Source organism: Cervus elaphus, chromosome 7 (genome assembly GCF_910594005.1).
Source record: "Cervus elaphus chromosome 7, mCerEla1.1, whole genome shotgun sequence".
NCBI lineage: Eukaryota > Metazoa > Chordata > Mammalia > Artiodactyla > Cervidae > Cervus > Cervus elaphus.
In genome coordinates, this window is record NC_057821.1 from 12,492,847 (window position 1) to 12,510,772 (window position 17,926).

General features: G+C 41.8%; 1 protein-coding gene across 3 annotated transcripts in view; it reads left to right on the top strand.

Moving 5' to 3' along the window:
- RNF8 (ring finger protein 8) overlaps window positions 1-17,926 on the top strand; it is a 35,970-nt gene that overhangs the window by 9,351 nt on the left and 8,693 nt on the right. For all 3 annotated transcript variants that reach the window (XM_043907344.1, XM_043907346.1, XM_043907345.1), the window contains exons 3-5: window positions 10,558-11,298; window positions 13,665-13,727; window positions 16,058-16,147. In XM_043907344.1, coding sequence (XP_043763279.1) covers window positions 10,558-11,298; window positions 13,665-13,727; window positions 16,058-16,147 — 894 coding nt within the window. The remainder of the gene's footprint in view (window positions 1-10,557; window positions 11,299-13,664; window positions 13,728-16,057; window positions 16,148-17,926) is intronic.

Below are 17,926 nucleotides of genomic sequence, written 5' to 3' on the forward strand. Positions count from 1 at the left end.
GTTGGTTTCTGCCATATATCAATGTGAATCAATCATAGGTATATGTATATCCCCTCTCTCTTGAATCTCCTTCCTATCTGTTTATTTTTAGGGTAGGGTTTTTTCCCTCCCCAAAGGTAATATGTGGTACAAAATTAAAAGATTTAAAAATAGATCTTCTACCATAGCTACTCACTTGTCTTGCCCAGAAATGACTGCTTCTCTATGCTGCCAGAGGTTAGATTATGCCAAAATAAGTTACTCTGTAGGGAACATCTGGGCTTCCCTGCTGGCTCAAGGGTAAAGAATTCACCTGCCAATGCAGGAGATGAGGGTTCAGATCTCTGGGTCAGGAAAATCCCCTGGAGAGGGAAATGGCAACCCATTCCAGTATTCTTGCCTGGGAAATCCCACGGACAGAGGAGCCTGGGGCTACAATCCATGTGGTCACAAAAGAGTGAGCATGACATAGCGACTGAACAGCAAAGGAACACCTGTGTTGGGGCAATGAGGTCCTGTTCCAGAAATTAGACTAAGTTACCAGTGAATTTGTTCTCTTGTGAGTCAAAGGTCCAGAGACCTTGGGAATCTGATGAAGATTCTAGGGTACACCTGTGATTCAGGGCATGGAGAATAGGGGGAACTGAGCTGACTACACTTATTCCTTCTTTTCCCCACTCCTTTTCATCAGGGCAAACCCTTTCCCTCGCTTTTAACATGTTTTATGTATTAGTGCTCTAAGGAAGATTTCCTCAAAGTTTTTTTTTGTTTGTTTGCTTGAAACAAATTTGAAAACCACAAATACTAAGGAAGTTGAAATAATGTATAGACCCAGCAATTAGGAAGTACCTAAAGTGCATATGTGAAGTTTGTACCGAAAGTGCAAATACAGTGAAAATATAGACTATGAAGTGAGAGAAATTCTACTGTAACCGGTTAAGGATTAGGAAGTGTGAAATGTCTTTTGACACCACTTTGCACTGCTCTGGTTGAAAAGGATTTTAAAGATACTTGCTAGAAGGAAGGGTATTAAGATGATTCTGAGACCAATGCCAACAGGTGTGGGGGAGTTCCCTCCCCACCCCTCATCTGTCTACCTGATATAGCTTCAGATTCTACAGGTAGAGGGCTTAGTCCCACAAGACTGCTTTCCACTTCAGATACCAGTCACAACCCCAAGTTAACATCTGTGCTTCGACTGGCTATATGTTGAAGGTTCCAAGGACCTTGTCCTTGAACTTTGGGTGCCAGTTGCAGTCCAGGTTTTAACCTGTACTTCTGGCTGACTGGCTAAATCAGAGGTTCCCATGGCCACCTCCCATTTTGGATTTAATTAATCAGCTTCAGCTGCTGCTGCTACTAAGTCGCTTCAGTCGTGTCTGACTCTCTGCAACCCCATAGACAGCAGCCCACCAGGCTCCCCCGTCCCTGAGATTCTCCAGGCAGGAATACTGGAGTGGGTTGCCATTTCCTTCTCCAATGCGTGAAAGTGAAAAGTGAAAGTGAAGTCGCTCAGTCGTGTCTGACTCTTAGCGACCCCATGGACTGCAGCCCACCAGGCTCCTCCGTCCATGGGATTTTCCAGGCAAGAGTACTGGAGTGGGTTGCCATTGCTTTCTCCAATCAGCTTCAGAGTGATTCACAACTCAGGAATACATTTTCTTACATTTACCAGTTTACTGTAAAAGGATATGGTCAGGGATACAAGTGAACATCCTCATGAAAAAGATGCATCAATTCATTCAGTCTCTCAGTCGTGTCTGACTTTTTGTGACCCCATGGACTGCAGCACGCCAGGCTTCCCTGTCCATCACCAACTCCCGGAGCTTACTCAAACTCATGTCCATTGAGTCAGTGATGCCATCCAACCATCTCATCCTCTGTTGTCTCCTCCTCCTGCCTTTAGTCTTTCCCAGCATCTTTTCCAGTGGGTCAGTTCTTTGCATCAGGTGGCCACAGTATTGGAGCTTCAGCATCAGTCCTTCCATGAATATTCAGGACTGATTTCCTTTAGGATTGTATATGGGAAAAGACACAGAGCTTCCATGCCCAAACCCCATCCTTTTGGGTTTTTTTTTGGAGACTTTATTACATATGTGTAATTGATCGAATCACTGGCCAGTGATGATCAACCTGTAACCTCACTCCCCTCCCAGGGCTTGAGGGGTGGGACTGAAATCTGATGCTAACTAAGATAGACTGAAAGTTCCAGCCCTCCAGTCACTGGATTGGTTCCCCTGGCAACCAGACCTCATAGGTGACCCTGGGGTATTCCAAAAGTCACCTCATTTACATAACAAAGGATACCTTGATCTCTCTTACCACTTAGGAAATTTCAAGGGTTTTTAGAAACTCTGTGCTAGAAATGGGGATGAATACCAAATATATATATTTCTTATTATAATTCAGATTATCACAGGTATCCTGCTGGCCTGCCCAGCAGCCTCATTTTGCATGCATAAAACTGCTAGATTTAAGCTGTTGGAGAAAGTATCTTCCTGCACTAGGATTAAGTTGAGTTGGCATGGTGTTGAAGGAGAGCATAAATGCTAAGTAAATTGGTTCGGCACTCTTGGCAAGGCCCTGTGAGCAGAATAGAAATTGGCACTGAAAAGGGGACCTTAGAGATGATCTAGTTTAACCCCTTCTGGGGACACTTGAGTCTGAACAAACCTTGCTGCTTGGAGCAATTCAGCTTTCCGCCTCCCAGCAGCTAGAGCAGTGGTTCTCAACTGTTTCCAATTTTGCCCATACATGGGATACTTTTAAAAAATACTGATGATATCACATTAAAATTAAGAATTTCCATTCACCAAAATATATCATTAAGAGAGTGAAAGCATGATTAAGTGGAAGATACTTGCTAAAGATATAATCAGTGAAGGGCTTATACTTGGATGGGGGTGTGTGTGTGTGTGTGCACACACTCTCTTAGTTGCTCAGTCGTGTCCAACTCTTTGCAACCCCATGGACTGCAGCCCACTAGGCTCCTCCGTCCATGGGAATTCTCCAGGCAAGAATACTGGAGTAGGTTGCCATGCCCTCCTCCAGGGGATCTTCCCAACCCAGGGATCGAAACCAGGTTTCCTGCATTGCAGGCGATTCTTTACCATCTGAGCCACTGGATGTAAACAGAACTCCAAATCAATAAGAAAAAGAAAGATAATCCAGTTTTAAAAATGGGCAAGAACCAGGCACTTCACAGAAGATTCTTTCTGATTGTTCAGTATCCTTGAAACATTATTCAGCTTCATTACTGATCTGTGAAATACATGATGGAATACCACGACACACCCTGTAGTCAGTAACTATAATTACATTTTAATGATGCCATATATTTACATGGGTATGGAGCCAAGTAGTCTTTTGATAGAAATATAAATAGGTACAACTATTTTGGAAAAATATTTGTCATTATTTATTAAAGTTGTGTATGTATATATGTGTATATATGTATACATGCATATATACATTGTTGTTGTGTAGTGCTAAGACATGTTCCACTCTTGTGACCCCATGGATTGCAGCCCCCAGGCTCCTCTGTCCGTGGGATTTACCAGGCAAGACTGGAGTGGGTTACCATTTCCTTCTCCAGGGGATCTTCCCATCCCAGAGATTGAACCCATGTCTCCTGCATTGGCAGGTGGATTCTTTACCACTGAGCCATCTGGGAAGCTCATTTTCCTCTTCAGATTGTGGAGTAAAGCTGTGATGGATATTACAAAATGATGAACATGAATATTCTGAGGGGCCCTGTCATTTTCACTTTTATTTGCTTCACTGTCCTTTTCTTTTTTACAATAGTAGAAGATATTAGTTTTCACAATCAATAGCTAGACAAAAAATAAAAGATAATTACAAATCGCAAATCGCAATGATAACATGATTAACCTAACAATATAAAGTAATTACATACAGTTTGGGGGGTCAAGCAGAATGATGTGGTAAGTGGAAGTGCATACATGCACATGTTTTCATCTGCTCAGCCAGTCTATGTCTTTTGGTTGGTGCATTTAATTCATTTACATTTAAGGTAATTTTCAATATGTATGATCCTGTTACCATTTTCTTAATTGTTTCAGGTTTATTTTGTGTAGGTCTTTTCCCTGTCTTGTGTTTCTTGCCTGGAGAAGTTCATTTAGTGTTTGTTGCAAATAAAGCTGGTTTGGTTGTGCTGAATTCTCTTTAACTTTTGCTACTCTGGAAAGCTTTTGCTTTCTCTGTCAAATCTGAACAAGAGTCTTGCTGGGTAAAGTATTATTCTTGGTTTTAGGTTTTCCCTGAACTAGAGTCTGGCTGGGTAGAGTATTTGTTTGTAGGTTCTTCCTTTTCACCACTTTAAATATATCATGCCATTCCCTTCTGGCTTGTAGGCTTTCTTTGAGAAAATCAGCTGATAACCTGATAGGGGGTTCCCTTGTCTGTTATTTGTCATTTTTCCCTTGTTGCTTTTAATATTTTACCTTTATCTTTAATTTTTGTCAGTTTGATTATTGTGTGTCTTGGTGTGTTCCTCCTTGGGTTTATCCTGCCTGGGACTCTTTATGCTTCCTGGACTTGGTTGACTATTTCCTTTCCCATGTTAGGGAAATTTTCAGCTATTATCTTTTAAAGTATTTTTTGTGTGTCTTTTCTCTCTCTCTTTTTCTGGGATCTCTATAATGGAAATGTTGCATTTAATGTTGTCCCAGGGGTCTCTGAGCAACTAACAGTTTCACTTTTCATTTTCACAGGTCTTTTAGGCTGTCTTCATTTTTCTTCATTCTTTTTTCTATATTCTGTTCTGCAGCAGTGATTGCCACCATTCTGTCTTACGGATGTGAGACATCTGTAAGTGACCACGAGGTCACTTATCCATTGTTCTGCCTCAGTTATTCTGCTATTGATTCCTTCTAATGTATTGTTATCTCTATTTGCTTGTTTTTTTAGTTTTTCTAGGTCTTTGGTAAACATTACTTGCATCTTTCTGTGTTCTTTTTCCAAGATCTTGGATGATCTTCACTATCACTCTTCTGAATTCTTTTTCTGGAAGGTTGCCTGATCTCCACTTCATTTAGTTGTTTTTCTGAGGTTTTGTCTTGTCCCTTCATCAGGAGCATAGCCCTCTGTTTTTTTCATTCTGATTAACTTTCTGTGATGTGGTTTTCATTCTAGCCTCTGTGGGATTGTGGTTCATCTTTCTTCTGTCTGCCCTCTGGTGGATGAGACAGAGAGGCTTGTGTAAGCTTCTTCATGGGAGCGACTGGCAGTGGGAAAAACTGGGTCTTGCTCTTTCTATACAAAAAAGATCTTCATGACCTAGATAACCACGATGGTGTGATCACTCATCTAGAGCCAGACATCCTGGAATGCAAAGTCAAGTGGGCTTTAGGAAGCATTTACTACAAACAAAGCTAGTGGAGGTGATGGAATCCCAATTGAGCTTATTTCACATCCTAAAAGATGATGCTATTAAAGTGCTGCACTCAATTGTGCCAGCAAATCTGGAAAGCTCAGCAGTGGCCACCAGACTGGGAAAGGTCAGTTTTCATTCCAATCCCAAAGAAGGGCAATGCCAAAGAATGTTCAAACTACTGCATGATTGCATTCATCTCACACACCAGCAAAGTAATGCTCAAAATTCTCTCTTGGTGCATGCAAGATTTTGTTTGTGCCCTCCAAGAGTTGAGCCTTTGTTTCCCCCAGTCCTGTGGAAGTCCTGTAATCAGATCCCCCTGACGTGGGGCTTAGAACCTTCACAACAGTGGGAGACCATCTTTGGTATTATTGTTCTTCAGTCTGTGGGTCACCCACCCAGCGGGTATAGCATTTGATTTTATCCTGATTGCATCCCCCCTACCGTCTTGTTGCAGCTGGCTTCTTTGTCTTTGGATGTGGAGTATCTTTTTGGTGGGTTTCAGTATCCTTCTGTCAATAGTTATTCAACAGCTAGGTGTGATTTTGGTGCTCTCGCAGGAGCCATCTTGAACCTCACTTTCCAAACTGTGGAATATTCTTGCAATGAAACACTATATGAATGAATGACTACTATATCAGCAACATGGATAACTCTCAGAGACATACTATTGAGTGAAAGAAAAAGACACTAAAGAATATGTATTATTCCAGAAAAACATCTATTTCTGCTTCATTGACTATGCCAAAGCCTTTGACTGTGTGGATCACAATAAGCTGTGGAAAATTCTGAAAGAGATGGGAATACCAGACCACCTGACCTACCTCTTGAGAAACCTGTATACAGGTCAGGAAGCAACAGTTAGAACTGGACATGGAACAACAGACTGGTTCCAAATAGGAAAAGGAGTACATTAAGGCTGTATATTGTCACCCTGCTTATTTAACTTCTGTGCAGAGTACATCATGATAAATGTTGGGCTGGATGAAGCACAAGCTGGAATCAAGATTGCCAGGAGAAATATCAGTAACCTCAGATATGCAGATGACACCATGCTTATGGCAGAAAGTGAAGAACTAAAGAGCCTCTTGATGAAAGTGAAAGAGGAGAGTGAAAAGGCTGGCTTAAAGCTCAACATTCAGAAAACTAAGATCATGGCATCTGGTCCCATCACTTCATGGCAAATAGATGGGGAAACAATGGAAAACAGTGGCTGACTTTATTTTGGGGGGCTCCAAAATCACTGCAGATGGTGATTGCAGCCATGAAATTAAAGGACGCTTACTCCTTGGAAGGAAAGTTATGACCAACCTAGACAGCATATTAAAAAGCAGAGATGTTACTTTGTTAACAAAGGTCCGTTTGTATGGATGTGAGAGTTGGACTGTAAAGAAAGCTGAGCGCCGAAGAATTGATGCTTTTGAACTGTGGTGTTGGAGAAGACTCTTGAGAGTCCCTTGGATAGCAAGGAGATCCAACTTGTCCATCCTAAAGGAGATCAGTCCTGGGCGTTCATTGGAAGGACTGATGCTGAAGCTGAAACTCCAGTACTTTGACCACCTGATGCAAAGAGCTGACTCATTTGAAAAGACCCTGATGCTGGGAAAGATTGAGGGCAGGAGGAGAAGGGGATGACAGAGGATGAGATGGTTGGATGGCATCACTGACTCAATGGACATGAGTTTGAGTTAACTCCGGGAGTTGGTGATGGACAGGGAGGCCTGGTGTGCTGTGGTTCATGGAGTCACAAAGAGTCGGACACGACTGAGGGACTGAACTGAACTGAATGCCATTTATATATTGTTCAAAAACCAAGCAAAGCTAATGTGTGATGTTAAGCCAGGCTAGTAGTCACCTTATGGCAGGGGGCAAAGGGTGTGGTTAGTGGCTAGGAGGAGGCATGGGGATGTTTCTGGCGTGCTGATAATGTGGGATTTTTTTTTTTTAAACCTTGTGGTAGTTACACTGAAATGTTCACTTTGTGATATTCATATAGTTGTACATTTATGACTTATACCCTTTTATGTTTGTAGCTATGTTCTGGTAAAGAATTTTTTAAAATATTGACTGGTACATCTATTAGAAATGCTAAAATAATACATTACCAAGTGCTAATGAGCATGCAAAGTAACTGGAATTCTTAACACTGCAAGTGAGGAAACAAAATAGTACCACCACTTTGAAAAACAGTTTGGCGGTTTCTTACAGTTAAACAGTTAATCACTTAACCAGTGATTCTGTTTCTAGGTATTTACCCCAAATTAATAGGAACTTATGTTCTCATAAAAACTTGTACCTAAATGTTTCTAGTGGCTTTATTCATAATCACCAAAAACTGGAAGAAACTACTAGGGAATGGAGAAACAAGCTGGTACACCTGTACCCTGGAGTACTACTCAGCAATAAAAATACCAAACTCCTGTAATGTATCTCAGAATCATCATGCTAAGCAAAAGAAGCCAGACTCCAAAGGGTACATACTGTGTATGATTCCATTTATACAACATTTGGAAAAGGCAGACCTATGTAGAGACCAGATGAGTAGACAGATGCCTGGGAATGGGTTGACTGCAAAGGGACCTTGTATCTTGATATGATTCTACACAGTGTCTGTGTCTAAACCTGGCTTTAAAAATCCTGATGCCTAGTTCCCATCTCAGACCAATTAATTCAGTCTGAGGATGAGACTCAGGCACTGCTATTTGTTCTAAACATTTCCAGGTGATTTCACTCCATACAGTTAGGGCTGAGACCATTTATGAGCTACATAAATCATCTAGGGAACTGCACAGAAACATTGGCTTTTGGCTTTGGGTTTCCACTGTTCTCAACAACTGATTAAAACTCTAGACAGAGATTGAGCATCAAGTGAAGTAATTAGCATTTAAGGGGCCGAGGATTATTCCACCCTTATTCCATTGATGACTCAGACATTGGACAGGCTTTTCTTTGGTTATTACTTTGCTGCTGCTGACATTGTTCAAACTGGTGATTATGAAAACCAGCATCAAGAAAGTGTTGACAGGAGTTTGATTTATTTAAACCATTGTATTTGAGATCATATCCTGGGCAGTACTTGATTGTTCCTATATAGCTGTGGTGTTTTCATCTTTTCTATAGTCACTTTGTGAACGAACCCGATTTGGGCCTTTGGTCCAAATTATACCACTAGGTGTCACCAAGGAGTGATTAATGGGTAAACAGAGGGATCCAAGGATAAAATGTGATCGGAAAATTTTGAAAGCTTATTTTTCAGACCTAAAGGGCTTTGAAGGAGGCAGGTTAATGCAGAGGATCTAGTGCCAAAGGTCTTAAGAGTTTGCCCACGCTTTTTAGGGAATCCTTGCTTTCTCCCGTCTTAGGCTACTTCTATAACCTTCTCTCCCGTCTTAGGCTACTTCTATAACCTTCTTTAATTATTAACCTTGTCTTTGTCTTTGAGTTTTTCTTAAATGTTGGCATTAGGTGGCCACTTGTGTCATATTGCTTTCCCTGAGGCTGTTTTCCTGTGTATAATTTCAAACTGACGCTTCCTCTGGTCTCCATTCCTCTTCTTTGTTAATAAATATAACCTTTAGTCTCAGTTCAGATGTGAATTTCATCTCCGGCCTGTCCCTCAAAGTTAAGTCCTTGATTTGGGTTAAAATGCCCACTTGTCTCTTTAAACTTTAAATCCTGCATTTGCTTCAAGTCTATTTTAGGACCTGTCATCCCCACTTAGCATCTCTTAGCTAACTCAGCTCTACGTGATATTCCTTTGCATTTATAGGCTGTTCTATGTAATCCCACATTTGCTTAAATATGCCCTTGTGTTTTTCTTTCCACAGTCAGCTGTTAAAAGTTGTTTTCATATCTTCTGCTTTTGCACTCGGTATGTTTACCTTGCAAGATGCTGAGCATAGGGTTGAAGTGCTTGTTGATAAATCAGCTGAGCCAGAAAATAGTGAGCACTTGCATATACTCTTACATAATACTTACCATGTGCCAGGTACTTTTCTAAGTATATTACATGTGTTATCTCTAAATCCACACAAACACCATGAGGGAGACTGTTATTATCTTCCACTTGATCGATGTGGCAACTGGGGCCTAGAGAAGTTAAGAAACTTGCCTGAGTCATGCAACTGTTAAGTAATGGAGCCAGATTACAAACCCAGGCAGTCTGACTTCAGGGTCCATGCTCTTAATCTCCACACTGATTTAAACCACAACAGTAAATATTGAGCATTTGTTATATGCGAGTCACTGTGCTAAGTGTTTTGCATGAATTATCTCAGTCATTCCTCACAGGAGTAGTATGAGGTAGGAACTGTACTATTTTACAGACAGAACTGAGATACAAAGAGTAAATTGCTGAAGGCCATGCAATTAAGAAGCCCAGGGTGGTTCATTTGAGCTATAAACCTAAGTTTGTATAAATCCAGAGCTCTGGCTCTTAACCTGTATGTTCTGTTACCCATTGAAAGTGAAAGTGTTAGTTGCTCAGTCGTGTCTGACTCTTTGCGACCCCATGAACTGTAGTCTGCCAGGCTCCTCTGTCCGTGGAATTTTCCAGGCAAGAATACTGGAGTAGGTAATCATTCCCTTCTCCAGGGGATCTTCCTGACCCAGGGATCACACCTGGGTCTCCTCTCTGGGGCTATTTAGGTCAGATCCCACCTTCAATTTGACCACAGTGCTAGGTGTCGGTACTTTCTTTCTTGGTTTATGAGTTCTGGGCAGTGTTTTTTCAATTCACCATTGTGCTCAGGGGTCACACACATCCAGAGATAGTGCCTGCATGACTTTCTTGGAACCTCATCATTAGAATGCTACTTCCTTTACTAATAGCAGTTTTTCCAGTCTTGGCCCTTTGCCCCTAGTTTATGTCAGTAGAGCTATTCAATTTCAGTTTCTTTTAATGCTACTGCATTTATTTGAGTAAATTCATCCTCCAGTAATAAGGTGATTTCTGCCTATTATACAGGCAGTTCTCTGAAGACATGAACGTCATATAGGTAATAAGCCAAAGCACTATTTGAAGAATCCTGTTTCTAAGAATGGTGGTTTATGAACCTTTCTTTTCTTTGTTCTCAAGGGTTTTCTTCCTAAAAAGACAGAAGGTTTTGCAGCAGCAGGAGAAAAATTCCATTAAGAGGAGGAAAATCATGAAGCTTATTTTGTCTTTCTTTCCCTTTCCCCAGAGTCTGAATGGTGTCTGGCTGAACAGAGAACGTCTAGAACCTTTAAAGGTCTATTCTATCCATAAAGGAGATCACATCCAGCTTGGGGTACCTCTGGAAAATAAGGAGAATGCAGAGTATGAATATGAAGTTACCGAAGAAGATTGGGAGAGGATTTATCCTTGTCTTTCCCCCAAAAGTGACCAGATGATGGAAAAAAATAAGGGCTTGAGAACTAAAAGGAAATATAGTTTGGATGAATTAGAGGGTTCTGGAGCTGAAGGCCCCTCAAATTTGAAATCCAAAATAAGTAAATTGTCTTGTGAACTTGGTCAGCCAGTGAAGTCGCATGGGAAGGGTGAAGTGGCCAGTCCACCTTCTGAATATTTAGATACTAAGTTGACTTCTTTTGAGCCAAGTGGGAAGACCACAGGGGCTCATGTTAACCCAGGCCCTGCAAAAGTTATAGAGCTTCATCGTAAGAAGAAGAAAGCTTCAAATCCTTCAGCATCTCAGAGCAGCTTAGAGCTGTTTAAGATAACCATGTCCAGGATTCTAATGCTGAAAACACAGATGCAGGAAAAGCAGGTAGCTGTTCTGAATGTGAAAAAGCAGACCAAAAAAGGGAGCTCAAAGAAGATTGTGAAAATGGAGCGGGAACTTCAGGATTTACAGTCCCAGCTGTGTGCAGAGCAGGCCCAACAGCAGGCCAGAGTGGAGCAGCTGGAGAAGACCATCCAGGAAGAAGAGCAGCATCTCCAGGTACCACACAGGAGGGAAGGACAAGATGCCCCTTGGGGTGGGCAGGCCCTTTGTGAGCCTGTGACCAGAGCTCTCTGTTTCTAGGTCAGGACCGTATGTTTAGTGCCAGGGACAGGAGAGGTAATGTGATCAGAAAACTTGAGGTCTGCATGACGATCAGATCAGCAGCCAGAGCTGGGCTGCCAACATGGGATGAGGGGACTGGCAGAACCAGCCAAGATGCATGAGGTTGTAAAAGCTGAAGCATCACAGAGCTGAGGTGAATTGAGAGAGACACTGGATGAAGGTCAAGATACCCAGAAGTTACAGTACACTCCAATTAAAGTATTAGTTGTTTTCATGAGTAATCTTCCTCTGCTCTGAGGTCAAAGCCAAATTCCTATACCCAAGGCAGGTAGAGGTCAGCTAGTTACTCTGCCTTTGATTTACCTGTTACTCGTTAGCTTTGAAGCTAACCTAGGAAGTGGGAGGCTAGAAAGGCAAAAATGTTAATTTCTGTCCTGAGTAGCCAACATGGGAGGGGGCAGGTACACCATCACTCAGTTCTTGGGTTGAGTGCTACCTTGCACAGGATGTCTGCCTCTTCAGTAGATAAAATAATGACTGTCTTAGCTGTGTCAAGGTGAGAGTAAATGTGTCTGCATCCCTGAGTCATTTGTTTAGATGATAAGCTCTTGCACAGAGCTTCTCAGCTAGGGCTGATCCTGGTTCTGCTCAAAATGTCAGTTCCCATCTGGCCAGAACCACATGATTTACTCCCACCCACTTCCTCAGGTAAGACTGAATGTCAAGAATTCCCCATTGTTGACTTAGAACTAAGAAGGGCCAATCAGGATTGAAGTGAATAAGCTTTTATCTTTCCTTTACTTTACTCAGGGTAAGAAACAACCACTTGTGTTGGCTTATTTCTGAACAATTTATAGATTTCATCTAAGCTCTGCTATCCCCTTGAACTGATGGTCTTAGCAAAGGCCATGGATTAAGTAGGTCTTTCTCAGGGTATACATTGCTTGTTTATATGTACTTTTTTGCTGCCCTTTTCCAGCCTGGACTGGTTCTTGAAATTAATAGAGGGAGGTTTATCTCTACACATTTAGTGTATGACACCTCCACCAGAGCAGAACTCTCTTTAAAGGCTAATATGTTCAATAACAAGAGTTACTGTTAATTAATATTTGTGGCTGCTCTGGGCATGCTTCAAGATGTAGCTAGCTGTCAAATCTTTTTCCATACTAAAAGGGTAAAGAAAGGCAAAAAGGACTCATTTAGGGAATTTCTCTAGGAATGAGAGGGTCATACATAAATTGCTCATAGTGAGGTGTATCTAGTCCTTTATTATTAGCTGCATTTTCCTCTGTCACCAAGCCCTAGGAATTTATCCTACCCATGCTGCTTGCTCAGAAGCTTATTAAACCCTTGTTATTTCACACAGATTTTTTTGTGGGGGAGGGGGGCGGGCGGGGAGTGGGTGCACTGCGCAGCTTGTGGGATGTTAGTTCCCTGACCAGGGATTGAACCCAGGTCTCCAGCAGTGAGAATGTAGAGTCCTAACAATTGGACGGCCAGGGAATTCCCACACAGAATTTTTTTTTGAGCACCCAGGTTGCCTGGCACTATACTGGGGTCTGGGTGGTTATAAAGATGCTTAATAAATGGTTTTTGTCACCAAGGAATAGGTCTTGTTGAGGACACAAGATATACACAAAATAATCACAGTAGTTTCAAAAGTCTATAGATTTAAATTAGAGAACAATTTCCAGTTGGTGTATTAAGCGGGTAGGTAATTCTTAAGGAGGGGAGGACCCAGAGGTTCTCGTGGAGGGTGCTGGATGTAGGGGAGTGATGATGTGGAAGACATCCACACCCGAGGGGGCCCTTGGAGGAAATGCAGCCAAGGCGGGTGGAGGAGGAACAGCTTATGGGCCAGAGGTGGTGAAGACTCTGAGTGAGAGACAGTGGTCAGAACTGAGGAAGGAAACATGGCGGAGCCGTGAGTGCCAGCCCAGGAGATTGTATTTCAATTTAGATACTTGGTGATGCAGAAACTCTGAGTTTCCATCCTTTTGAGAGTCATAGCATTAGCCAGTGGAGGGGACTTGGAGTATTAATCCAGAGTTTCTCCAGAACACCCTGAATGGTGACTTGAAGGTGGCAGCCCTGAGATGTGCAGTGTTTGAGCAGTTTAACTCTGCTTAAGTCCCTTACTGCCAACAGCTTGAAGTAAAATGGGAGATTTTCTACTCCCTCCATGCCCCCTGTTGTTTCCAGATGCTTCTGCTAGCAGGTCAGCTCTGCTTGTTACTGTATTTTACCCCTTTTCCCCCCTTTCTACACTGAAGCCTACCGTTTTGTTTTTGGCTTTTCAGGGTTTGGAGAAAGAGGAAGGAGAAGAGGACCTGAAGCAGCAGCTGGCCCAGGCTCTGCAGGAGGTAACTTATGTCTTGCTATTGTCCTGAGATTATAGTGGGCGACAGAGTTGGGGGCAGCCAGGCTTCATGTGCCCACTGGCTGCCTCTGCTACTTAGCACACCCCTCTGCAGCATCTCCAGTCTGTAGACAGAGCAGGTGGCAGCAGCTCACACCATCAGGTCTGAGATTTGGACCTCACAGACATGCCAGACCGCAGCGTGAAAGCTTACATCTTCATCTGAGCACGAGATGCTCTAGTGAAGATGAAACAGAGCCTGTAGCAATTAGGAGGCTCTCTGGGAGAATGACTGCACATTCAGAAAGGTGAGGGCAGCAGAGGGAAATTGCAAGCCGTGACTTGGCCACCAGGGCCTGCAACACCTCCATTACCTCACTATTTCTGAGCTGAAGCCATTCTGAAACCATTCAAGAATGTTCCAATTAAGCATTTTAGGTTAGGTTGAGAATTTGCAGTTTAACAGCCACTGAAACATATCAATTTACTAAACAGGCAAGACTCACAGGAATAAAATTATCCTAAAAGATTGCCTGTTACTTATTTAATTCAACTTTAGTACCTCGCTCTGTTTATTTTTTAATGAGTCCTTTTGCATCTTAAAAACCTGCTTTGTCTTTATCAACTGTGTGTGATGATTAGTAGTTTAAGTCAGGAGGTTAGTGTTCATATCTTCTTGAGAAAAATGAGCAGTTGGGTTAGAATTTGTTTCGAATTTATCCTTTGGTTCTTTTATTGCTTACCTATCTGTCAGCCTTCTCACAGTGCCAAGTCACATATTCCTGCGTGCTTGGGAGTTTGCCCACTTTCATTTCCTTGGGTTCACAAACAGCCTTGGAAAGAATTAGGTGAAAAATTCAGTCTTTCTGGAATTTTATTTTCTAAGCTTGTGTATTTTCTAGGTTGGGAGGGTAGGCATGTTTCCCATTTAGAGGATTATTAAATTAATATTCAAATAAAATTGACTGGAAAAGAGGAAGGTTCTGCTCTTGAAAATCCTTGAGGGACCATTAAGTACCCTGCACCCCCAACGCCTTATGCTCTTCTGAGATAGACTGGAAAACATTATCATTTAGCATAAGGCTCTTGGCCCATCTCCCTTCATTAACCTAAAATAGGATACTTTCAGGTCATGGTTCTCTGACAACATACCTGGGGGACTTACCACTCTCAAATGAAACATGGTGGTTTTTTGTTCCACCTGATGGTCCTTCTAAAGCTGTTCTTTTTCATTTTCCAGACCTATAATTATAACAACTTGCCTTTACATAGAGATTTAAAAACTTTCCTGAGTGCTCTCATGTATGTCTTTGTTTTTTCTTACTAACCCTGATGTAGGAGGGGCACCTGTTTTCCCATTTTATAGATAAGAAAGTTAAGGCACAGGCATCTAATTAGTAGTCAAGGTGAATACTAAAGACTTCTAATATAACTGCCTTTTTTTTTTGTTTGTTAGCCCACACATTTAAAAATGTATTTCTTGAGTGATATCTTTTCAGAATACTTAACCACCTTCTTTAAAAGAAGATCTGAAATGAAATTTAAAATATAATCTATACTTAAGCATTAGGGAGCTCAGAAATTATGCTTCATAGAAATGGAATTTCTTGACATTTGATGTAGGCAGTGAGTCATGGTAAATGAGCCATTAGCTCTTGGGCATGCCAGTTTCCAGAATGCCAAGGCAGGGTTCAGGCAGTGTTGTCTTATCAGCACATAGTGTGTGATTTATAGAGTAAATAGGTTAAAGGCCTTTTTTTTAATTTCAGTGAAAACAGTTACCTAGTTTTCCTGAATCCTGTATATCCCTGATTATTTCTTACAAGCTGCTCCCAGTGCTGGGTAGCCTTAGAATTAGTTACTGGTTCTTCAGCATTGGTTCCCGGAGTCACTTGGGTGGCTTTTTAAAAAATGCACATCCCATAACTGATTCACTTTGCTGTATAGCAGAAGGTAACACAATATTGTAAATCAACTATACTCCAATAAATTTTTTTTTTTTAATGCACATCCCTGGGCCCCAAGCCAAACCCACAAAGTCAGACTCTCTGGAAGTTCTTCAGTTGCTTTGGGTGACCATGAAGGTTGGGTTATTTCCAGAGGGATTAATAGATTTGATGGCTTTCCTCCCTATCTGCTCCTTTCCCTGAAAAAAAAAAAAAAAAAGGGCATTTAACTGGGATGTCTTGAAGAAACAGAAACATTATTTTGAAATTGCCCAATCCATTGATCTCTTGAACCCAAACTGCTGACAGAGGGAGGGACAGGCATGGTGGCTAAAAGGAACAATATAGTGCTGTGCATCTTGAGTATGTGTCTGCTGTGTTTCTGCAGTATCGGGCTCTGATGGAAGAGCTAAATCGCAGCAAGAAGAACTTTGAAGCAATCATTCAAGCCAAGGACAAAGAATTGGAGCAGACCAAGGTACTGGAAAGAAGAAGAAGGTTTAGAATTTGGTTAGTACATGCAATTCAGCATTTTCAACAGTGCAAGGATTGCTTTGGTGAATGAAGGGAGAGGTATGGCTATTCCCTGCCTCAAGGGAAATAATCTATAAAATTATTTAGGCCTGTAGAAGGTTCTGCCTGTAAGACATGTTTCCTTCCCTCATTCAGAAGCAAAATGCTGGGAATGTGCATCCTGCAGTCTAGTCCATTGTCTGTGGTAGATGCTCCTTCAGAGTGTCTCACTCACATAGGCTAAGGGGTGGTGTAATCAAACTAAAAAGTAGTTCATCTTGATGCATTTGTGTAATTATTTCTCACATCAAATCAATGACACTCTTAAATTAGGGGCTGTAGACTCAAATGCCCCCTGGAGTCAGACTGATAATAGAAGTGAATAAAGTGGCCTGGGTGTGAGAACACAGTGGGGAGCTGTGAGGTGGAATTCCACCCTCACCCATACCCCAAGAGGCAACTCTTCTCTGCAGCAGCCAGTTGTTGCCAATCAGAAGTGAAGGCCCAGTGTTGTTAGATCTGAGTTTTCCACAGAAAATGGAAATTCAGATGTTTATGTGAAGTATCCCAATTTTCAAGTAGTGGCAACAGGTTCAAGTTTTTTGATGCCATGAATGCCAAACTAAATAAATAAGTCTATAGGCTGGATGTAGTCCACAGGCCACCAGTTTGCACCCTGTGATGGTAAATTAATGCCTGAGTCTGACTACATCTCTCAGCCCACCCTTCCTCAGGTACACATCTGGAGCAGATTACAGAAAGGAGGGGACTCTTTTTCCACTTGGTTTGCTATCCTTATTCTCTATTTAAATCACATAGTACTTTATTCCCCAGCCTCTAAGACGCCACCATATCTTTTTAAATCCAGCAATTCAAAAGTTTTCAAGGAACTTGACTCTAGTTATAAATGGGTCCATTTCCTCTTCACTGTCCTGATTAGTCTCACAATCTTTGCTTTGATAAGAAAAGAAAATAAAACATGAAAAATAACCTCTCAAACATACCCTCTTTTGGCTTTTCCTCTCCTGCATAGGGGCACTTAATAAATGTTGACTTTAAGAGAGCACACCTAGATCCTCCTTGAAAAGGGTGTCCACAAGCAGTCTGTCTCTTGGGGAAAGCACAGGGAAATTGCACGGCAGGAGTGGGGAATAACAAGCATCACAGAGCATGAGGCCTGAAGATACTTCAGCAGGTCATCTCTCCAGCCTCCTGCCTCCAGGCACCTTGGGTATTAACCTTATTTTGTAGGAGAGACAGCTGCAAAGAACACAGAGGACCTTATACACTAATTCAAGCTTCCTGCCTTTATGGACTGTTCCTCATTTCTTTCTTATCCAGTGAGCTCTTGGCTGCTTAGGATGATTTTGTATCCCCTCTGAACTGCAGTGTGCTATAGAATACCTAATGCCTTGTTCTGGCCTCAAATGGTTGGTGGGGTTGGTATGCTGACTTCAGTTTTTCTCATTTGGTTATTTTTGGGAAGAAGACCGAAACTGCGATACCAATACATACTCATAAAATCGAGAAAGGAAAAAGAAAAGGACGACAGTGCCCTATATTAGAAAGCAGTTCTGAGAAGCAGTAATCCTTGGGGCAAGAATTTTATTCTTGTGTTACTACGCCAGGGTAAATTTTTAATTTAGATTCTTTCTGAATCCTACTGCAGACTATTAATCCTGCTCTGTCCTGTTTTGCATTCTTGTTAGTTCTCCCGAATGACGGGTGGGGTTATATGTCTTTG